We start from the raw sequence: 17084 nt of genomic DNA, 5'->3' as shown, positions 1-17084 counted from the left end.
ACCTGTTTATTTAAACATTTATAAAACCACAAATAAGTATCACTCACATAATACTGTGCCAACGTGGGTACTCAATCTATCCAGCGTCTGATAGAGAGAACTCCAGTGTTGCAGCCAGTCCAAGTCCTGGAACCAGTATGCTTTCCAACAACAGGGTGTGACTGCACTGGAAATGACGAATGCATCCAAGAACCCCGCCTCAAGTCTGTTGCTTTTCAAAAGAACAAGCTCTCCTGAAGAATGTATCAGTTACAGAGATGAGACAAGCCACTTACCACTGACAGGGGTGCTTACAATGGTCATTGTTTATTTATTTATTTATTTATGTAAAACCTTTATCCCAAAAGGGAAAAAAGGAATAAAGTGTGAGCTGAAGTTTGGCTTCAATTTATTAGTGTATCTAAATCTGCTAATACTTCTAACACTGCGCTCCCCCCAGACTGACAATGCTGCTGTCCAAAGGTGTCCCCTGTGCTCCTTCATCCAGAGTGGAGGCACTCTAATGCCACGTAGACATGTTCGGAATTTCGGCCAGCAAGACCGACCCATGAGAGCTTTTAGTCGGAAAATGCAACCGTGTGTATGCTCCATCGGAATTTTGCTGGCCGAATTTCCCCCAGCAAAAGATTGGGAGCAGGTTCTCAATTTTTCTGATGGAAAAAGTTTCTATCGGAAATTACGATCGTGTGTATGCAATTCTGACGCGCAAAAACTTGCGCATGCTCAGATTCAACTAAGAGACGGAAGCTATTGGCTACTGGCTATTGAACTTCCTTTTTCTAGTCCCGTCGTACGTGTTGTACGTCATCGCGTTTGGAATTTGGTGTGACCGTGTGTATGAAAGACAGCTTGAGCGAAAATCCCGTCGGGAAAACAATCAGAGCTTTTTCTGACCAAAATTCCGATTGTGCGTTCGGGACATAATACAGGAGGCGGGGTACTTGCCAGATAACCAGATGAAAATAGAGGGGGGAAAAGCCAAAGAAAGGAAAACGAATGCAGCCACCACATCTAATGATTGGTAAGCTGCAGAATATTACATTTCTGGTTTTGAGTTTAACACCACTTTAAATTTGTGTAGGATACCAGAAAACCAGATTTTTAGCATAACTTGTATGTATTTATAACAGTGAATATGCGTTCATAGGAAAGGATTGCCCACACAAATTGCAATAAGTAGTAGTTCCATGTAAGCAATAGAATGGACCTAAGGGGATCCTAAGGGGTCTAAATGAAAAAAAATATATATTATTTCACAGTACTACATGTCATATATATCTGTAGGGAAAGTCATTTTAAGCCAAAAAACGAGCATGGTTCTGCATTGGATGGGTGGTTTCCATATGGATGATTGGTGAGGACAAAAATTCAACCCAACCACGTGTTTTGTTCACATACAGACTGGTAATATGGCACAGTTGTAAAAATATGATTATCTCTATTATATATTATTTAAATAAATAAAAAATATGTAGGCAGGTTGCCTACTGTAGGTATTTAGTTAGGTATGACTGCCCTAGCCAGGGGAAGGGGATTCACATTTTTCCTGCAGTGCCTTTCCAGGCTAAGTTCATGGGCTTTCCTGGGTCTGTCCCTCCTGTTCTGTGTGTTTACAAAAGGGACAAGGGTTCAGATATCCAGAGCCACCGGTGAGTCTCCGTGGAGTCTTCCACCGGACTCGGTTTGGGAAACTGCATAACGCCATCATGTAAAAGGGTCTGCTGGAACTTGTAGTTCGCTTCGAGGAACACAAACTCGTTGGGACATCATTGTCATGGACTCCTGCCATTTTGGACGTACTTCTAATGGACTCTCCCCGTGAAGGTATTCTCAAGAAAAGAACAACTTCTCCTGCGCTCTGGTGTCGGGATCCTCAATATGTGATACAGGCAGCTTCACAAGGTAGTGTCTAGAAGTCTTGCAGCCCTCCTCAGAATAATGGGCATTCAAACGCTGGAGAAAACAAAACAAAATAGGAGGGCGCACCAACCTAGTGCATTACCATAGACAGAGCTTTATTCAAACCAAACATATAGCAAAATGGCTACTCACAAACGAGTATTGATAAAAGGCATAATCAATACAGCAGGGTCCACCTCACCGAACATCAACAGGCCTGGATCTGATGTCAAGTAAATCGATTGATACCCCAACACAATGGCTGACGCGTTTCAGGGGAGAATCTCTTTCCTCAGAGCCTAGATGGGCAATGACTCGTTTGTGAGTAGCCATTTTTCTATATGTTTGGTTTGAATAAAGCTCTGTCTATGGTAATGCACTAGGTTGGTGCACCCTCCTTTTTTGTTTTGGTATTCTGGGGCAGCCACAGTTAGGATTAGTTAAGGAAAATACTCTTGCTTGTTAAACTGTTATGCGGAGTCTTATTATCAGTTAACCCTTGAACCATTGTTCTGCCTGGTCTGAAGCCATTCTAAAGGGGTTTATGAAAGTAACCAACACTATACACAGATACTTGAAGCTTGAGTCAGCTAAAGCATATTGCATTCAACATGTTCAACATGGTTCAGTCAACATAGTTTAGAAGAGAAAGAAGTGAGTTGTCAAGAGTAACTAGAGGCTAGTAACCAATACAAGCAGCCTGTCATGAACAGTGGTACCTGCATTAGGTGAAACATGCTCCTTATAGTGAGGGGGGCTCTTCTTTAGGCTCCATCTCCAGCGATCCATCTCCCATAGCAATAAGAGCAGATAAGCCTCACGGAGGCCCTCAGCCTAACCACCAGGTATGGGAAGCAAGATGAACAAAGTGCATGCTTGAGGTCCTTGCTAGGTGCACGGTGGACCCCATTCTGTTACTGGGAGTGAGGTGGATGCCTGGATGGGTGGAGTGGACAAAGTGTGCACTGACACAGAACCAGAAGGTTAGCTGGAATTTGGCTTATTCACTGTGCAAATAGTATTTGGCCCATCTCTAAGTTGGACTTTCCCTGAAAGTGGTTCCTCTAGGGTAGCCATCTTTTCATTAAGCCAAACCCGAATACTTTAATGGTGCACTGCATTTTTTTTGCAGTATACCCTATAGGATTGTAAAAGACTTGGGACACCATTGGGTGCCCCAAGAAGAGCAGTAGTGTGGTGCTGTGATGAGCAGTGGGTATGGCTAAAAGGTTAGTCTGTCCCCCAGTATAATCCCCCTAGGCCAGTTTGTCACCCAGTACATCTCCTCGAGTCAGTCTGTTTCCCAATATTATCCCACCCAGGTCAGTCTGTACCCCATTACATTCCCCCCAGGTCAGTCTGTCCCCCAGTACATTCCCCCAGGTCAGTCTGTCCCCCAGTGTAATCTCCCCCAGGTCAGTCTGTTCCCCAGTATAATCCGCCAGGTCAGTCTGCCCCCCAGTATAATCCTCCCGGGACAATCTTCCCCAGTATAATCCCCCCAGGTCAGTTTGTCCCCCAGTGTAATCCCCCCAGGTTAGTCTGTCCCTTGCTATAATCTCCCCAGGCCAGTCTGCCCCACAGTATAATCCCCCCAGGTCAGTCTGTCCTCCAGTATAATCCCCTCAGGTCAGTCTGTCTCCCAGTATAATCACCCCAGGTCAGTCAGTCCACAGCACATCCCCCCAGGTTAGCTAGTGCTAACAGAAGTTGGTGTGAAAGGGGCAGGGAGGACTCTGTACTACTGCCAAAGGACAATAACATGAGAGCTGAGTATTTTATAGGCACCCATAATGAAGGAGTAATCAGGGACCCACATCCAGAAGTGCAAAGAATAATATGAAAACCCCAACTGGAGTCAGACACCGGGGGGTGATCAAATGGGACCCTCATTCAGGAATTCTCCTCACTCCCCCCACCAGATAAAGAAGAACCCAAGCTAGGAGGACTGCAGAGGGTGATAAGAGGGGACCCCCCTCCAGTAACTCCCTTTCCTCCCCCCTCCAGTTAAAGAAGGCCCCCAGGTGGGATCACTGCAGGGGGGGTGATAAGGGGGACCCCCATCCAGGAACATAGTAACTCCCCTTCCTCCCCCACCAGTTAAAAAAGACCCCCAGCTGGAAGGACTGAAGGGGGTTGATAAGAGGGGACCCCTCTCCAGTTAAATAAGACTCCTAGCTAGGAGGACTGAATGGGGTAATAAGAGGTACCCCCATTCAGGAACAGTGGGGACCTTGCTCAACTCCTCCAGTAGAAAGAGACCACTGCTCCTACCTCTTAAAAAGGGTGAATGGTAGTGTAGTGACTGAGTGAACACATCCAGAGAGCTGTACACACATAGCAGCCTAGGTCACAGTGCAGAAGGGGAGGGGGTGACTCACAGTAGCGGATAAGGAGGAAAAAATATCCATATAGCTCTGATGTCTGTGATGGAGCTCTGGTCGGGCTGTCACTGCTGCTTCTACTCCTCGCTCTGTCCTCTGTGCTGCTGAAAGTGAAGCGGTGGTGGCAGGGGGGGGGGGGGGGGGGTGGTGTCATGGACGGCACAGGCTTCATTCACAACAGGATTCACAGGCAGGCAGGCTGGCATTGGTGGGGGGATTGGATGGCATGCACCGCATGGGGGAGAAAGCAATAGAAGCCGGATGGCTGGGATTGGAGGTATGCTGCTGTGTCCCAGTTAGAGGAGGACAGAAACCCAGGCACAAGTGTCAAAACCTAGACTGTTTGGGACATTCCCATACAGGTGGCAACCCTAGGTCCCTATTTTGTCCTGGGGCATTGATTAGCATGACACATCAAAGGTACCCCATGTGCAGAGCAGGGTGAGTGATTCCACCCACATTGTCTAACGTAGCCCAGAAGAACCCAATAAACCCCCTCCTCACCCACAAGTATCCAGGTCTTGGAAAAAAAAATTACTTTATCAAAGTCTCAGTTGCACTTATGCTCCGTACACATGGTCAGATTTTCAGGCGGAAAATGTTCGATGGGAGCTTTTTTGTCAGAAATTCCGACCATGTGTAGGCACCATTGGACATTCTCCATTGGAATTTACGACACACAAAATTTGGGATCTGGATCTCAAATTTTTCGACAACAAAATCCGTTGTCGGAAATTCCGATCGTGTGTACAAAATTCCGACACACAAATTTCCACGTATGCTCAGAATCAAGCAGAAGAGCACTGGTTATTGACGTTCTTGAAGTTCATAATTTCCGACCAACTTTGTGTGACCATGTGCATGCAAGACAAGTGCGAGCCAACATCCTTCGGAAAAAATGCATGGATTTTGTTGTCGGAATGTCTGATCGTGTGATAAGGGTGCTCAAGTCAAGATCCTCCTAATTGTGTTCCAACGTAATGCTTAATCCGATGCATCCCTTCTCAGATTGGGTATTCTTCAAACTATGAAATTGCTTTTACACTTGGAAAAAAATGGGTATAATGCTATGTATAAAGTTGACACAGAAAAGCCTGGAATTCTATAACATGACTTTTTTTGGACAATTTACTGACATGCATAAGTAGTGTATTATTAATAACTTTATTTGTAGTCTTGTGTTTTCTTATATAAATTTTATATAAAAAAGTAACCTACTGTAGTACATTTAGTAAAAAAAAAAAAAAAAAAAAAAACCCACACAGAGGAAAATCTTATTTTGGGACAAAGTAAACTTAATTTTTTTGATAGAGTCAAGCAATCAGTTCACATTGTTACTCATTTGTCACCAGAAGCAGTAGACCCGACAGCAGTAGTAGGACCCGTGCTGCCTTCATCATTGCAGCACTGTGTTTGCAACATCTGAGAATATTCATCAGAGAGCTGAAATAGTCAAACCGCCAACAAACTCCAAAATTATGAATTACTGCAGGATCGTCCCTTTTGTATTGTAATGATCTTTGCCCTTCCTAACCTTTACATAAATACAGGACAGTGAAGGCAACCAATGGCTGGGATGATTCTAGATGTGACACCTTGTACAATATTAGTTATCTTTGGGCATTGTCTTTATCTTTCTAAGATATAAAGGTTGGAGCAAGAAAATAGATGTAGCATTATGTGATGAAAAATGGGACTATTGCATATTAGTGTGCTATTAGGCCTTAGTGAAATAATTATTAACAATTACAGTATGTAACAATTTTGCTACTGAACATTTCTCATGAGGCACATTATTCTTTAAGATTATGTATGGAAATACAAAGTAAATGTATATAATAATTATTATTTACAAATCACAATATCTTTTAAACGTATTACTAGGGATGAGCTTGACTCGAACTTCACCGAACAGCGAATATTATGGGGGCATTTGCAGAAAATTTGAGTGCCACGGAATGCCCCATAATACACTGAGAGATCGCAATGCATTAAATACAGTGCAGCCATTGTACAGTTTCTAATAGAATGCAGGCAGTGTATACAGTATCTAATACAGTATACACAGTTTCTAGAACACTTCTGGTGATATAGATAGTATAAAATACAGTGCAGCCATTGTACAGTTTCTAATAGAGTGCAGGCAGTGTTCACAGTATCTAATACAGTGTGTACAGTTTCTACTACACTTCTGGTGGTGTACAAAGTACACAATACAGTGCAGCTGCAGTACAGTTTCTAATAAAGTGCAGGCGGTGTACACGGTATCTAATACAGTGTGTACAGTTTCTACTACACTTCTGGTGGTGTACACAATACACAATACAGTACTGCCGTAGAACAGTTTCTATTACTTTTCTGGTGGTGGACACAGTATCTAATACAGTGTGTATAGTTTCTACTACACTTCTGGTGGTGTACACAGTGAACAATACAGTGCAGCTGTAGTACAGTTTCTAATACAGTGCAGGCAGTGTACACAGTATCTAATACAGTGTGTACAGTTTCTACTACACTTCTGGTGGCGTACACAATACACAATACAGTGCAGCTGTAATACATTTTATAATACAGTGCAGGTGGTGTACACAGTATCTAATACAGTGTGTACAGTTTCTACTACAATTCTGGTGGTGTACACAATACACAATACAGTGCTGCCGTAGTACAGTTTCTATTACTTTTCTGGTGGTGTACACAGTATCTAATACAGTGTGTACAGTTTTTACTACACCTCTGGTAGTGTTCACAGTATAAAATACAGTGAGTGAAGCCTTTGTACAGTTTCTAATACAGTGCAGGTGGTGTACACAGTATCTAATACAGTGTGTACAGTTTCTAATTCACTTCAGGCAGTGTACACAGTATATAATACAGTGTAGTGTGGTGTTGCAAAACAAAAAATACATCATGTCCAGAAGGCCACCAAAGAGAGGCAGACACTCAAGAGCCACTAAAAGAGGGCAAGCAGCCGCTGTGTCTACAGTTAACAGTGGTGGTCGTGGGCATGGTGCATCCGTTGCAGGTCGCTGTGGGGAACGCTTGTCCTTTTTTTCTGCTGCTGGCCATGTTATTGAACCACAACATGCAGAAGAGTTGGTATACTGTATAAAAAAGCTGTCCTCATCTTCCTCATCCTCTATCAGCCAGGCTCAGAGTAATTTTCCTTCCAATACAGCTGCCATTCCACCGGCTCCTTCTCCACAGTCACTCCTTCCATAGCCTCACCAGTCCCCAGAATTATTCGACCACAGTGTCTGGTACATGCTGCTGAATGATACGCAGCAATTTGGCGGCTCCAATGTTGGTTCCCAGGTTGAGGAAGGGAATAAAGTGAACCTAGAGAGAGGGGGTGCCACAGAAGGACAAGAAACTGGCAGCCATGTTCCTCCAGCTGCAGCATACTGGCAAGTTTGCTCCAGTGATGAGGAGGGAGGGGATAATGAGGTCACTGACTGTACTTCGGTGCCTGAGGGAAGAGGAGGAGGAGACACAACTTCAACAAGGCAGGATGTCTTCTAGGGGGACGCTTAAGGGCAGCCACCCTATTGCATCACACCGCAGAGCTCCTCAGGAACAGGGCGATGCTGACTCCCCGCTGACTTTTGAAAGTTCCTTGCTGTGGGCCTTTTTTGACACGTTTGCTACAGATCGCACCGTGACTATTTGCAACCTATGTCTGAAGTGGATCAAGCGTGGCCAGAACAGCAGCTGCTTGGGCACCACTCGTTTGACCAGACATATGATGACCTGCTATGCAGTCCGTTGGCAAGAGCACTTAAAAGATCTACATCAAAGAAAAAGGTGGACTTCTCCTTGCTCCTCATCTGGCATCTCCAACCTTACTATACCTCCAGTCCTCTCAAAAACCTGCACTGAAGGGAATGAAGGTATAGCAGAAAGGGTCCCAAGTACTTTCAGCCAATATGCTAGCAGTACACCACCAATTGATTTTAGCAGGCAAATTACCCTAACCCAGTTGCTGAACCATAAAAAGAAATTTGGTCCCAGCCATACACATGCTCAGCGTCTAAATGCTAGCTTGGCCAAATTGCTAGCACTGCAACTGCTGCTTTGTCAGCTGGTAGACTCTGCCCCCTTTCGGGAATTTGTGGAATGTGCTATACCTCAGTGGCAGGTTCCAAAACGCCATTTCTTTTCACGGACAGGCCATTCCCGCTCTTTACTGGCATGTGGAAGGCAATATTTTGGCCTCGTTGGACAGGCGGTGCATATTACTTCTGACTCCTGGTCCAGCAGGCATGGGCAGGGATGTTACCTTTCTTTCATGCACTGGATAACTCTGCTGGCAGCTGGGAAGGATGCAGGACAGGGTTCAGTGTTGTTGGAGCTTGTTCCACCACCATGCCTCCAAAATGCTAGTGATGATTCTGCCACGGCTCTTTTCTCTAGCACTCCTCTTCTTCTTGCTCTATGGCCTCTTCTGCGGATTTGTCCTCTGAACCAGTGGTGCTCCATAAGCTTTCAAGGGGCTATGCAAGCAGTCAGGCTAAAAGATACCATGTGGTGCTTGAGTTGGTCTGCCTAGGCTCAGAGGCGACAATGGCACCGACCTTCTCTCCGCCCTCAGAAAGGGACACTTGATCCATGTTCCATGTTTGGCATGCATCCTGAATTTGGTGGTGCAGTGGTTCTTGAACAGGTATCCAGGCTTACAGGATCTCCTGTAGGCCAGAAATGTCTGTGGTCATTTCTGCCGGTCGTACAATACCAGTGCTCGACTGTCTGACATTCAAAGGGAATGCAACCTGCACATTTGGGACATGCCCACCAGGTGGAACTCATTGGCCCTAAGGCCCAATATTCTGCAGAGTATATAGGGCAGGGTTTATATATACTGCTGTTCAGAGTATATAGTGCCTGGGGGACCGTACGCCATTTAAAAAAAAAATTGGGTGCTGGCTTCAGACCTGAAGGGCATGGTATGGATTTTGGGGGGGACATACACACAATTTTTTTTGGTATTTTAATCTATATTGCCGGGATCCGGAAATACATTACAGCTGCGAGCAGTTTTAAATGACATTTGTTCCTTTAGAAATGTAATTTTGCTGTGGTACTTTTCTAAACACGGGAAAACTTCACTACAGGCGTACTATAGACACCCCCCAGGCATGATATTTAACCTGTTGCCGCCTGCCCACCATCATATGACGTGATGGACTTTGAGCGGTTCCCTACACCGCAAGAATGATCATAACGGCTGTTCCGCCGCTTAATCTTCTTACGGGAGGCAAGAGTGGACATGCCCCCTCCCGCCACCCTACGGTGCTTCTACTGACTCACCGCTATGATCGGTGAGTCGGAGACAGGATCCCCGGAGTCTCTATGATCGCTAGAGGCCGGGCGCGATGTTATGTTTTCATTTAAAAAAAACGGCACCGCCTCGGCTGGGAAGTCATGATTGATTTTTTTGTTTTTTTGGGGATTTCAGGCTTCCCAGCCTAGTGGTAAGATGTGGGGTCTTATTGACCCCATATATCACTGTAAAGAGGACCTGCCATGTCATATTCCTATTACAAGGGATGTTTACTTTCGTTGTAATAAGAATAAAGGAGAGGAACCCCTGCTTTGCTAGAATTCTCTAATCAGCAGTTAGCATAAGAGACAACTGATCCCCTAAAGGGTGCTTCTCTACAGCATGCTGGCAGGGGACAGCTCTACAGCATGCTGGCAGGGGACAGCTGTATCTGCTTTCTAAAGGAAACAAATTATAAGACTTTGCACACCTTTTGTTTTAATGCACATGAAATGTGTTTATATGATTTAAACTGAATGTACTTTGTGGTCTTTAAAGTGATCCTAAAGGTAAAAGAAAAATAATAATAACAAATAGAGATGGTCTTGCGGTTCGCCCGGCAGTCGGTTCGCGGCAAATTTTGCTAGTTCGCGATTCGCCAAACCGGCGGACTTCTGGCGCTGTTCGCGGTGGCCATATTTGTTTACATTGTGAAGAACTTTAACCCGTGACACATCCATCATGGGGTACAGGACAGCCAATTGAGACATTTCAGCACACGGACATACCCCCTACCTTATAAATAGACCTGATCTGGTGGCCAGTTTACATTCTGTCTTTTGTCAGTGTAGGGAAAGGACGCTGTGTGGAGCAGGGGCAGTCAGTTTAATCACTAGCTATTACTATTAGGTCCACAAAAGTCCTTTTAAGGACTGGTATAGGTGTACAGTATATAGGGTTGTAATACACCTATAATATACTTTCTTTCAAATATAGAAAGTATATTATGGTGCACTGCTGTGCTGCTGGGTGCTGCTGACTGATTCTGCAGCTGTCTTTTATCAGTGTAGGGAGGGACAGTTTGGTGTTTGGAGCAGGGACAGTCTGCAAATCACTAGCTACTAGGTCCGCAAAGGTCCTTTTAAGGGCTGGTATAGGTGTACAGTATATAGGGTTGTACACGTATAATATACTTTCTTTCAAATATAGAAAGCATATTATACTTGACTGCTGTGCTGCTGAGCTGAGTGCTGACTGATTCTGCAGCTGTCTTTTATCAGTGTAGGGACTGAGAGACAGTTTGGTGTTTGGAGCAGGGACAGTCTGCAAATCACTAGCTACTAGGTCCACAAAGGTCCTTTTATAGGTGTACAGTATATAGAGTTGTACACATATAATATACTTTCTTTCAAATATAGAAAGCATATTATAGTGCACTGAATGCAGTGCTGCTGACCGATTCTGCAGCTGTCTTTTATCAATGTAGGGAGAGACAGTTTGGTGTTTGGAGCAAGGACAGTCTGCAAATCACTAGCTACTAGGTCCACAAAGGTCCTTTTAATGACTGGTATAGGTGTACAGTATATAGGGTTGTACACGTATAATATACTTTCTTTCAAACCTAGAAAGCATATTATACTTGACTGCTGTGCTGCTGAGTTGAGTGCTGACCGATTCTGCAGCTGTCTTTTATCAGTGTAGGGACTGAGGAACAGTTTGGTGTTTGGAGCAGGGACAGTCTGCAAATCACTAGCTACTAGGTCCACAAAGGTCCTTTTAAGGACTGGTATAGGTGTACAGTATATAGGGGTGTACACGTATAGTATACTTTCTTTCAAATATAGAAAAACGTTTATACTTCACTGCTGTGCTGCTGAGTGCTGACCGATTCTGCAGCTGTCTTTTATCAGTGTAGGGCCTGAGGGACAGTTTGGTGTTCTGAGCAGGGACAGTCTGCAAATCACTAGCTACTAGGTCCACAAAGGTCCTTTTAATGACTGGTATAGGTGTACAGTATATAGGGTTGTACACGTATAATATACTTTCTTTCAAACCTAGAAAGCATATTATACTTGACTGCTGTGCTGCTGAGTTGAGTGCTGACCGATTCTGCAGCTGTCTTTTATCAGTGTAGGGACTGAGGAACAGTTTGGTGTTTGGAGCAGGGACAGTCTGCAAATCACTAGCTACTAGGTCCACAAAGGTCCTTTTAAGGACTGGTATAGGTGTACAGTATATAGGGGTGTACACGTATAGTATACTTTCTTTCAAATATAGAAAAACGTTTATACTTCACTGCTGTGCTGCTGAGTGCTGACCGATTCTGCAGCTGTCTTTTATCAGTGTAGGGCCTGAGGGACAGTTTGGTGTTCTGAGCAGGGACAGTCTGCAAATCACTAGCTACTAGGTCCACAAAGGTCCTTTTATAGGTGTAAGGTATATAGGGTTGTACACGTATAATATACTTTCTTTCAAATATAGAAAGCATATTATAGTGCACTGCATGCAGTACTGCTGACCGATTCTGCAGCGATCGTTTCTCAGTGTAGGGAGGGACAGTTTCACAGTAAATCCTGCTTTGTGTATTTAACTTTATGGTGTGTTCTGATGCTCTAACCCTCAATATTTGTGGTTATTGTCTCTCAGATATTACATTTAAATATTCACCTCAAGATAAAACCTGATCTGTCCCTCTTATAAGCAAGCTGCTTACATACATCCTGTCTATTGTGCAATATTTGTTATTATTTTCTCTGAAATAATATACTCTATATTTTATTTTAGAGTAAAATACATTGCAGCATAAATCTGTACAGCCCAGCCACTGTACGATATTTCTGGCTAATATCTATGAAAAAATGCACTACAATGTTTATTTCAGGATAAAACCTGCCTAATCTCTCCCTCTTACTTTGCAGTTTTAGAAAGCCACTGTGCATTTGTGGCTTTTATCTTTGAAATAACATATTTCAATTTTTACTTCAGGATAAAACCTCCTTTGTTTTTCTCTCTCTTAGATTGCTGACTAACCAAGATCTTTTCATACTGGCCATCTACTGTACACTATTTGCAGCTATTGTCTTAAATCTAAAATAATACACTTGCATCTTTCAGGATAAAACCTGCCTTGTCTCTCTATCTTACAATTTGACCTTATCAAGCTACTTACATACGGTCAAGCCACCATACAATATTTGTGGTAATTGTTTCTCAGATAATATACTCAAATTCTATTGCAAAATAAAACCTGCTTGGTCCCACTCACTGATACTGCAAGCTAGACAAGCTGCCTATATACTGTTCAGCCACTGTTCAATATTTGTGGCTATTGTCTCTGAAATTATACACTGTAAGTTTTTTTTTTCAGATTAAAACCTGCCACATCTTTCCGTCTTATACTGCAACATAATCAAGTTTCTTTTGTACTTTCCATTTACTGAACAATATTTGTGGCTATTGTCTCTGAAATTATACATTCTTTTTATTGTTCAAGATAAAATCTATCTCGTCTCTCCTTTTTATATTGTGGCCTAAACAGGTTACTTACATGCTGTCCAGCCACTGAATAGTATGTGTGGCTACTGTCTCTAACATTATGCACTATAATGTTTATTTCAGAATAAAACATGCCTCATCTCTCCCTCTTATATTTTAGCATAACCAAGCTGTTTCATACTGTCCAACCACTGAACAATATTTGTGGCTATTGCCTTTCGAATAATACACGCTAATATTTATTTTATGATAACAACCAAGCTGTTTCGTACTGTCCAACCACTGAACAATATTTGTGGCTTTTGCCTTTCGAATAATACACACTAATATTTATTTTACGATAACAACTGCCTCATCTTACTGCCTCATCTTTCCCTTCTATATTGAACAAATAGTGGGGGTCAGACGTCCAAGCAAAGACACAAACAAGTTCTAAGATCTAACACATAATGTTACAGTATTTTTACAGAGGGGATATTTTTATTGTAGTTATGATAGCAGCAGGAGGGGATGTATGTTTTTATTGTAGTTATGATAGCAGCAGGAGGGGAGGGATTAGGCATGGACAGAGCTGACAGGCAGGGAGGGGAGGGGGGGGGGGGGTAAGAGCATAGAGGAGAGCTGCGGATGACGGAGGCACATAAACTGACCACAGTGTCAGGACTCGTCAGCCATAATAAACCGTGGTCAGTTTACAAGGAGGAGGGTATAGCTAGGCAGGATAAGCCTTTTTTAGGTGATAGAAGGAACCAGGGTAACAAACACTTTAAGCATAACAATAAATATAATAAAATAAAATAAAAATGTTTACAGAAAGCAATATAGCTCATTAAATGGAGTCATATGCTTTAATATTAGGTAAGGAAAAATAGGCTGATGTTCACAATTTATCCAAGGAGTTAAGGGTTATGGACAAATGTATTGATGGATTCATATGAGAGCAGGCAGCAGTGGGATATTAGTGTGTGCATGCTGTTTTTGGTTATTTTCCAAGCCTGGTTTGGAAACTTTGGATTCCTGTGATAATTGACTAGTATGTTCATCAATTTATGAGGACACATGATCTTCAACGAGGCCTTGCACATGGTCCAACCTCCCACATCCTTCTATCCCCTGTATACTGATCTGTGACATATGTGTTTAGTAAAATGACCTCAATAAAAAATCTATACGCTGCTCTATTAATAATACATCAATTGTCTGTACTAATAGCTATGAAGAACAAAGAAAATTGCCATTACTTAAACATTTCACACATATATGTTTTATGTTATATGTATGTGAGTGTGTGTATATGCATATTAAAACCAGCAGAATATATTGACTTACATTGACATATGGCTTAATCCACTGCATAGCTTTATTTGAAATTTGCTATTTTAAACTATATTTTTTTTAGTTATTATTTTATCCTTCAATTAATTATTTATATTCTTACAAAATCATATATGTACATTGTATAAGCATGTATTTAAATGATTTGATCTGATTTATATAATTTACTAAAATGCTTTATTACTCCAAATCCAACCTTGCTAAATGGATACCTAAAAAATAAGTGCTTGAAGTTCTTTATTCTTTTTGATTCTTAAGTGTTACAAATTTAATTTGATCAAATCTGGCAATTAATTCTAATTTACCATTCCATTTTTTGGATAATGATATAATCACACATGACATGACTCCTTATTGCCAAAGGATTGATTGTTTTCTTTCTGCAGGGGATTTTTTTACCAAATAATTCACTGACATCCACTCCAAAATAATGGAAGAAAAATAAGATGCAAACCAGTGGCGGCCCGTCCATTAGGGCGTCCAGGCACCGACCCCTCTCTCCAGGCCACCCTCTATATGATAATGGATAGATTCATGAATAGCATGAATCTATCCATGTCTGCCACGCCTCCCCTAATTCATGCGTCCAGCCCCTTTTGAGGCATCGGCGAATAAATTACAGCAGCAGGAGATTTTTTTTTGAAGCACCTGATTAAAGACAGAGGCTCTAATAGGTTTCAAAATCGGGTGGGCTCAGGTTGCAGAGCATGCGACTGGAGCCCACCCAGGTGTTTCACTGTATGAAACACTGATCCTCAATCCAGCCAATCAGAAGAGGGTGTGAGACCCGTTTTCTGATTAGCCTAAAAGAGAAGACTCCCGATTGCCCGCCGAGGAGGAGGGATAAAGCAGAAACCACTGCCCTGGAGAGCAGAGAGAAGGGAAGTTGCCGGTGATGGAGAACGGAACGTCGCCGCCGCCGAGCAGGGGGAAGCCACCAGTGATGAAGGATGGGAGGCCGCCGGTGATGGGGTAAGTGCTACTGACCGACCGGGGGGAGGGTGTTTGCTGCCCCCCCAAAAAAAATTCCACCAGCCGCCACTGATGCAAACTATGTTTGTAATTCAGAACATTAGTCAACTTCAGATTTTTGTACAAATAATAATTTAATCTTTTATATTTTCTTAAGTTATGAACATGTCAGTACCGCTTTAAAAAAATAAATGTACAAATATTTATAAAGCTTAAAAAAAGGTAAGGCAAAAAGAAGACATGTTAACAGAAGGAATGTGAATAGGTCAATATCCCGCAACAACTTTCTTGTACTTTAGCACATTACTTTCTCATAAGTTCTTTGAAACAGAAAATACTTGTGAATAAATGTAATTATTTTTTCAAAAGTTCCTTAAAAATAATATAAATAGTTTAGAGGCACTGGAACTTTTACATTTTTTTTCTTAGCATGAGAATAGGGATCTTTATTTTCAGCCATGTTATTGTAGGTTTCACATCTCTTATTGGACAACTAAAGACAACTATCACTTTTTGAAAATAATAAATCCTGTGCAAGTTTTCTGAATTGAACCTTATCTGTAGTCTTGGGAATGTTAATCTTATGCATTTTTCCATTTACTAGTGAACAATTCATTGTAATTTAACTTGTATATTTGTGTTTCAGAAGTTTGTGACTAGTAATGATATTAACCTGTAAATTACTTTTTATTCAACACATGTTTTTATGCAAGTACACTATGGAATTAAGTCTCTGTTCTCTTCTACCCGTCTTTATGACGTCAGCATTCAGTGTGCTGTATTATAAACAATTTCTGTAATCTGAACAATTTCTTTTAAATGAGATGTTTGAGGTGAGTTATTTTGCTAATGAATGAAATCCTCCCATATGTTCTCTGTGAATGTTCTGTCTTCTTTTTGCAAAAAGTCAGTTTGGTTACGCATAGGAAATCTGTGGCCTCTGTATTTTCACCTGTGAGGAAAAAAAGGAAATACAAGAAAATTAAGAGTGACTCCATGAATATTTCCACTTATTTTATATAATCATTTTCATAATTATAGCTGGATGACAACTGGTTAGCTGAGTTCCTCACCCCGAATCTTGTCAGTGCCACAGGAGAAAGAAGAGAGTGCAGACCAGTACGGGGGGGGCAGAGACCTGAGAGACAGATAGAGGCCAAGGACTGAGCCACTGGGAGCCTCCTGTCCTGAAGACTGTGGGGTACAGACCATCTGCTTCTAACTGTCTGCATTCAGGGAGACTTAGCCTGAGAGAGAGGTTGAATGGGGAACAAAGCTGGAAAGACCTGTTGCTTACACAGATGATAGACTGAGCATTGTGAGGACATGATTGTGAGGACTGGAGACTTCTGGGACAACAGACTGCCAAGCGTAGAGGACCGGACCTGTTGCATGTGGTGAGCTAAATCGCCTGTGCTTATTTCTACATTGACACAATTAATGCAATAGAGACTGCTCCTTGTTCAGCAGCCCACCAGTCATCCACTACACACTCTTAAAATGGCAGCTACATGAACACCACCTTACAGAAGGGCCCCAATAAAAGACAGCCAACACTGACATTTAGGCGCCAGCCTTTGCAATCACCTCCAGGGGTACCCCTTCACCAGGAACGTATATGAACACTCACTATTGGAGCTGTAGGTGTAGCGTGCTCATGAAGACACTTTGATTTTTCACTGGTTATAATTTGGTTGAATGTTGCTATAGTTAAGTTGATCACCATCTTATGGGTTGCT

The 17084-nt window shown here is 42.4% G+C and overlaps 1 protein-coding gene across 1 annotated transcript in view; it reads right to left on the bottom strand.

The window, feature by feature from the left end:
• Positions 1–14374: 14374 nt before the first annotated feature.
• Positions 14375–17084, bottom strand: part of LOC143961280 (uncharacterized) — a 74703-nt gene continuing 71993 nt past the window's right edge. The window contains exon 13 of the mRNA XM_077470531.1: positions 14375–16297. Within this exon, the coding sequence (XP_077326657.1) occupies positions 16262–16297 (36 nt within the window). The 3' untranslated portion in view covers positions 14375–16261. The remainder of the gene's footprint in view (positions 16298–17084) is intronic.

This window comes from Lithobates pipiens, unplaced genomic scaffold (assembly GCF_037356315.1).
Source record: "Lithobates pipiens isolate NorthernLeopardFrog02 unplaced genomic scaffold, aLitPip1_a1.2 Scaffold_8, whole genome shotgun sequence".
In the NCBI taxonomy this organism is placed as follows: domain Eukaryota; kingdom Metazoa; phylum Chordata; class Amphibia; order Anura; family Ranidae; genus Lithobates; species Lithobates pipiens.
The sequence above is the reverse complement of the archived record's forward strand: the minus strand, read 5'-3'. Positions and strand labels throughout refer to the sequence as shown.